The 7,156-nt window shown below is 39.9% G+C and overlaps 1 protein-coding gene across 1 annotated transcript in view; it reads right to left on the bottom strand.

Annotated features, from left to right (window-relative positions):
* The window catches only part of LOC114140905 (multidrug resistance-associated protein 4-like), a 35,787-nt gene that overhangs the window by 14,761 nt on the left and 13,870 nt on the right, over nucleotides 1-7,156 (bottom strand). The window contains 14 exon segments of the mRNA XM_028011207.1: nucleotides 75-201; nucleotides 203-258; nucleotides 1,150-1,250; nucleotides 1,551-1,661; nucleotides 1,739-1,858; nucleotides 1,940-2,090; nucleotides 2,644-2,723; nucleotides 3,130-3,276; nucleotides 3,337-3,452; nucleotides 3,531-3,568; nucleotides 4,695-4,832; nucleotides 5,463-5,651; nucleotides 6,390-6,486; nucleotides 6,851-6,937. Of these exon segments, the coding sequence (XP_027867008.1) occupies nucleotides 75-201; nucleotides 203-258; nucleotides 1,150-1,250; nucleotides 1,551-1,661; nucleotides 1,739-1,858; nucleotides 1,940-2,090; nucleotides 2,644-2,723; nucleotides 3,130-3,276; nucleotides 3,337-3,452; nucleotides 3,531-3,568; nucleotides 4,695-4,832; nucleotides 5,463-5,651; nucleotides 6,390-6,486; nucleotides 6,851-6,937 (1,558 nt within the window).

Raw genomic sequence — 7,156 nt, 5'->3', positions numbered from 1 at the left:
TCGTGAAAAGTTCTTCAGCCCTATTTGTCACTTCGATAAAGAAGAATGAGGCAGTTTCTGGTAAATAACAAAACCTTTTCACTCGGTTTAATTGTAGCGCTGATGTCTTTGAGGACCAGAGGACCGTCTGCGGTGTAGGAGAAGCTGACTGTGTCAAAGGTCACGGCGCCTTCGCTCGGCCAATCGGGAGGAGGACGCTTCCCACGGTGCTTCGCTCTCCAGCTCCGTGTACTCCACCGCTCGCTCCACCGACGTCATCTGGAAATATGACAAACGTTTTTAAATCAGTGTCAAAGAATAAAGAACCTGATGAGATATAAAACATCCTGTTTTTAGAAAGCGCAGCTAAAAGGACCGCCGCTCCATCCGTGACTTTTATTTGGTGAACGTCGGATTAAAAAGAGAAAAGAAATAAATGTTTATGCAGGTTTTCCAGATTCACAGTTACATCAGATTTTGACAAATTAAAACAAGTTTGTAGCAAAACAGAAAAACAAAACCTGAACCGAAGCAGAGATCATAAAAATGTGATATTTTTAGGAAATATCACACAAACTTCACAGAGAATCTCCAGGAAAAGTTGCCGTCACTCCTCCTCTTTAAAAATGTGATAAATACAAAACAAGATCCCTTGGAAAAGTTTTCAAATTGTTTCCCATCACAGTCTAATTGTGAAAAGGATGAAAACCTTGATCCCAGGGTGACGCGTAGCAGTGGCAGCGTCGTGCTCCGGGAATATTTAGAAAAGATTATTCAGATTTTCTATTTCCTTTGGAAAACTGAGTCAAATCTAAAAAAATAAATAAATTCTTCAAGATGAGCGACACGATCTCCCGGCATCCAATAAAATATGCTGATGGTTGTCGTTTCAATTTGAGAGAATCTGGAAAAGCTTAAGAGACTTGGATTTGTTTTGCGTCTCCTACATTTCCTAAGATTTCTGATCCGGTGTCGCGGCCGGAGTGCAGAGGCTCTGTTGCTCCATCCTGAGACTGGAGAGAAACAAGTCTGCAGGTTTAAATACTGGGATGCAAACAGAAAAGGTTTACAATTTACTTTGCTGTGAGATTCTGCAGCAGAAGCTCTTAGGATATTTCATTTTGACTTGATGAACAGCAGTTTGCGTCTTAAGAAAAGGACATTACGTACCATGTTCTCCACCTCTGCACTTTGTCTCACGCTCCACTGAAAGTTTCCCACCAGGGTCACAACGTAGGTCAGAACCAGTCCCACCTGCCCGGCCTCCAGACCTGTGAACAATGACAATTTTCTATTCTCATTGAGTTGGGAAACTCTTACAAATATTTCTTGAAGTATATTTTTTCCAAAACAGTTACTAAAGTAAATGTAACAAACTGTGGATATGCTTAAGGTTTCAAGCTTTTATTTGGAAGGGAAAACTTCTAGTTTAAGTGTTAAAGGGCAGCTTAGCGACAAAAGACAGGAGACAGGTTTGAACGGAGCGCAACGATTCTAAGGAACTGAATCCTTAGAACCGGTTCCTCAGATTCAGGTGAGAACCGGTTTGCGATTCCCGTCCTAAACCTCACCGTTTCTGAACAGGATGCAGCCAAACGCCGTGAAAGTGATGAATATGGAAGAAATGCTGTCGAGCCGCAAAGCGAACCATCTGGAAGTCATCAGGAACAGAAACCAGGCCTCTGAAACGCAGAAAATTTACAATAAAATCAGATTTACTGACACACGGCAGCAGGTTTATGGGGAAGGCGCCAAGGACCTGAGTGCAGGTCCTGGTAGGAGTCAAAGGTCATCCTCAGCCTCTCCTCGGCTCCGAACGCTCGGATCGTCCACAGACCCTGAAGAGACGACGACAGGTGGGAGAAGACGGGACTGCGAGCTGCAGACATTAAATTAATACCAACACAACTTGTCAATCTTTTACTGTTTTATTGGGATTTGTTTTGGTCGGCGGACGTACTCGTTGACTCGAGTCGCTTGACGTCCCGAGACGTGTGCAGGTAGTAGCGCCTCAAGTAAAGGAAGAAGAGGAGCAGAGGGACGACGGGGACGAGGATGAGAGGGATGACTGAGGCGGCCACCGCCACCACGCCGACGTTCTGCAGAAACAGCTGGGAGAAAAAACATAACCAGACGGTGATGAGAACCGTGGAGGTTTTAAAAAACAAATACATTTAACTAGATTTCACAATTTACCTCCACAATCCTGACTGACTCGTTGACATTTAACTCATTTTGAATAATTTCCTGTGACTCTTACAATATCTTATCTATAAAGATTTAAATCTCTATTAACTTCATATAAATATATAATAATTATACATATTATGAATAAAAAAAATTTTCTTCTGGCTTCCCCTACTAGTTTTTTAATTGACTTTTTTGTTTTTATTGATTATTGTAGTACAGTACACTATAAGAATAGTTAGTTGCATGACTTTTTGCAAGAAACTTAAATTTGAGGTTTTCATCATAATTTCTCATTTAGGAGAAACAAATGATAAAATATATAGTTTTTTATGTTTTAATGTTTTTGTGAAACATTTCAGTGGAAAGTTAATAATGTTTCATTTTAGACTGGTTTTCTAAAAAAAAAAATCCATGACTAAGATTAAAAATACGACATTAATGAAAGTTTTTTGACGTATTCATTAAGTTCTTCACCTGGTAAAAATCCACAAATGTTATGGGCAGCATGGAGTCCATTTGGCCAATGTCTTTAGAAAACCTGTTGAGAATTCTTCCTAAAGCAAAAGAAAACAAGACACGACGTTTTAACCGTGAAGCATGTGAATATGTCTGTGAAACAACATTACACAACAAAATGACTAAATATTACCTTATATTTTTGTCTAGTTTTTATCTTATTACAGTTTAAATAAGAGAAAATTACCTTACAAGTGAATATTAAGGAATAATTGACTTAATTTAAGTGAATACTTCCTCAATAATGATGGGAAAACATTTCACTGACAGGAATAATTAAATAACCTGCCAGTAGAACTACAACTTTTTATCAAAAAAAAAAAAAGCTACTATATTTTCCTGAAAAGTTACTTTGTCTTATTTCAAGTGTAGTAAGTTATTTGCACTAAAACTAGAGAAAAATACTGTTGTACTGTTTGTCGTTTTTGCAGAGGGAAGGCTCACCGATGGGGTTGATGTCAAAGAAGTGAACGTAAGTGCGAAGGACGGCGTTGAACATGTTGTTGTGAAGATTCTGGGCCGATTTCACCAAACCGTGGAAGACGAGTAAACTCCGGACAAACCCAAAGATCACGGCGGCCGCGGTGAGACCTGCGGCGAGGTGAGCGTGAGTCTGATGCCGTGGTTACACGCACAGACGGTGAGTCTCACCTGAGTAGACGCCGAGGTAAAAGGCGAGGTGAAACTCGGCGTCTGCGGGCGTGGCGTTGACGCCGTTTCTGATGCCGACGACGGGAGCCGAGCTGTTGAAGACGTCGGCTCTCGCCCTGGGAGCCACGCGGAACGGAAATATCAGAAACACGCCGCACAGCGGCTCGCGGCACAAACATTACGGTGACGCTCACCAGTAAACCAGCCACCAGTCCTGCAGGATGTACGCAACCTGTGGATCAGCAACAAGTTCGTCAGGAAATTATTACAATTATGTTACTGTCATTCTATGTATTATTCTTGGTGCGTGTTTTATTAAGTATTAAAAATAAATTAAAAGATGAAAATGATTAATAAAATTCCTTCTTTAAATGAGCAAAGGATCCATCTGCTGCTAAATGAATACATCAAACGTCAACATGTGAAAAGCTCGACCCATTCTGCTTCACTTATCGATACGGTGTACGGATGATCTAGTGATTGTTTTCTGGATTAACCGATTATTAAATGCTAAAAGTGTAGAAGATGATTAGGGCGACTGAAAAATAAAAAATTGTAATGTTTTTCCTCATAATTAATTTATTACCCTCATAATTTTGACTTTTTTCCTCCTTTCCCAATTTTCTCCTTATAATTCAGAATTTTTTCCTCAAATTTCCTCATAATTATTACTTTTGTGCCCTAATAATTCAGACTTTTTCCTGATCATTTTGAATTTTTTCCTTATAATTCTATATTTTTTCCTCAGCTTTCTGACATGTTTCTCAGAATTCGGATTTTTTTTCACAGAAATCTGATTTTGATCTCATAATTCTGCATTTAAAGTAAGAATCCTGAGGAAAAAGTGTGACTTATTTATTTTTACTGACCCTAATCCTTTTCTGTAAAAAAGATGGAGATTTTATTTATTATTACACATAATTTGATCAAGGTGAAGCTAAAACTATCTCACTTGAGTTCTGGGTAAAAGATATTTACAGATAAACCTTTTTATTTTTATGTAAAATACTAAATGTTTTGTCTTAATCACAGCTCTGACTGTGTTGCTCTTTTGGTGAATTTATCTTTCTGGAGTCTGTACTCCCCAGTTAATGATTAACCAATTACTACATTTGTTGACAATTATTCCAATAATTGATTTATCGTTCCAGTCCTACTTGTCTTGTTCACAAATTAACCGTATTTTGCCACATGACTAATTTATTCCTTCAGTCTTCACTCCAAATCTCCAGGTTTCCTCCATGTTTTATGTCAAAACTCCAAGCTTACATACAAACCATAAAACCTAAACAGTGAATTTTTCACCAATACTGTAGTTCAACAGGAATCACGTTTAGCATCGCTATGACAACACAAACCTCTGCTACGACACTGATGACAACAATAAGCAGCAGAACCAACGAGTTGCAGCCGGCAGTGAAGTACTTGAGGTAAATGTGGCTGTTGACGTTTCCTTCTGCTCGACTCTCCTCTGCGAGCGTTGGAGCCGCTTCCGCCTGCACGACGACGCACAACACTTTCAAAATGCAACCATGAATTAGAACTGAAGGAAGTTCACTCTTCTACACATGAATACAAGTAATAACAAAATTGTTCAAGGGAAATAAGATATATTCTCATTTCTAGTTCTTGGATGCACCGCCCATTGATGTCGCCCTGGGTAAGTGCCCATATCAAAAACTGTGACTGTATTCATGTTTTTAATAAAACGTTTTATTGTCTCAAACCAAACATGTCTGAAGATTCTGTTTTCCAGGAATGTTTAAAGGAAGTTATTTTGGAAACTCCTCATCCGGCCTAGCGACCGCCGTAATTTGTGGAAGTGAAATTTCAACCTCGCACACACAGACGTGTACGAGGCACCAAATTATCTTGTGTTTTGGTGATAAAACACAGGAAAGCTGGAAAATGTTCACCTTTTGTTGCTTTCTGCTGTCATCTATCGCTGTCGTTCGTCGCTGTTACCTAGGTAACCCACCGAGGCTTTTAGGTCAAAGATTAATCTGTGCTATGTCATATTAACGCTGATTAATCACATGTGTTAAAGTGTCGATAATCCAAAGTTACATGAAAAACATTTTTCCCTTATACAATCATCAAACTGTCATTTTTTTAAATATACCCACAGGAGGTTGGTCAGAGTAGCTGGTGTCCGCTGGCAGGAGGCTGCTGTGGGAGCTGTGGGAGGAGTTGGTCCACTGACTGTGCAGAGACAGTTTATCGGAGTCCTGCTCCTCGTCTTTCCTCAGCAGTGAAAACACGTCCAGGCCGGAGCGCTGCAGCTCCCCGTAGCTCCCCTGGCCCGTGATGCGACCCTGCAGGGAAGGAAGCCGACACAACCGGCTCGTTTCATTTTTACCCTTGAATCGTTTCCATCCAGATGTCCCGCGCATTCTTTTGAAACCCGTGCTACGCGCCACAGCGAAGGGAAAAGAAACAGTTGAAGAACAACTCAAAACCACTTCTTTTCTCGCGCTCTCTGTGTCGGCTGTGCTACACAAAGACTCGTTGCCATAGCAACTGAAACAGCGACACCAAAAAACACTCAAATATTTCCCACACAAACAACAAAGCATTCAGTCTGTTACAGTTTCATGTTTATAGGCTTTATGTTTAATGTGTGATTATTAATAAGCAGCTAATCTGGCACAGTGGTGCTCTACTGATGATCTGTCACAGTTGGTGTTTAGGTCGCCTTTTTTATTTTGTGACTAAACCACAACAACCAATTTCACATAAAATCTACATGCTAAGGTTGACAAAGTCAAGCCAGCATAAATAAACTACTTCTCACTCCCTCCCTATTTTTTTTCCTGACCTTGTCATCTAGTTTTCATAGCGTTCACAATTAGTAGCAAAGCTCTGCGTCCCTTTTTCCTTTTATATGTTTATACATTTACGATTTAGGGTGTAATGTTGACAACGTAACGGCTAAAACCAATGCTAGTGATCGTTAGTGAGCAACTTTTTGCCCTCCAGCAGGAAGTTGGGTGCATGACGTCACACTGAAACGGATCTATACAAAAAGAGAGCAGTGGTTTCACCATTCTTACCTCCCTGAGGACCAGAATCTTGTCTGCGGCCTTCAGATACTGCAGCTGGTGCGTTACCAGGACACGACATTTGTTTTGCAGCAGCCCGCAGATGCACCTGCCCGTCGACAGCCAACCGATTAACAGCGATTTAGAGAAATGAACCAAGGTGTATTTATTTCACCCTGAAGGGGCGAAGGAGCGTGGCAGCCAGAAACAAACACAGACAAGTCATAATCCGGCCCTCCGGCATTTCCTGTTACTCTGCTGCAACAAGTCAACATAAAAAAAGCTAAAACTCGGCTATAAAACCACAAAAAATGCTTTTTAATACAGAAAAATCAAACATCTAGGAATGATTTACTAATAGCTGTCAACTACTGTTCATTTTGAATTTTAATAACCTATTTCTTCCATAAGAAAATTGGAGCTTCTTCTAAAAACATTTATGATTGATGAATAAAAGAGAAAGTTTCACTCACTGTTCAAAAAGATGCTTTCCAACTTCTGCGTCTACGGCACTTAAAGGGTCGTCCAGCAGGTAGATGTCTGCGTCCTGATACACGGCCCTGAAACAAACATTTTGCTTTAATTACTCCATCAATTTAGTGCAAATATATAAAAATATCAACAAATATTTGAATCAGAAGGATTTAAAGAGAAAGTATCCATGAAATGTCCAGTCTTCCTATTAGGAAATGAGGCAATTTGTGGTTTCTGTGTGAAACTAAATGCAACATAAAAAATATCTCGTCTGATATGGTTTCTTTTTCTTTATGAAGCTTGAT

The sequence above is a fragment of the Xiphophorus couchianus genome, chromosome 24, assembly GCF_001444195.1.
Source record: "Xiphophorus couchianus chromosome 24, X_couchianus-1.0, whole genome shotgun sequence".
NCBI classification, from domain to species: domain Eukaryota; kingdom Metazoa; phylum Chordata; class Actinopteri; order Cyprinodontiformes; family Poeciliidae; genus Xiphophorus; species Xiphophorus couchianus.
Note: the sequence above shows the minus strand (reverse complement) of the source record. Positions and strands in the feature narration are given on the sequence as shown.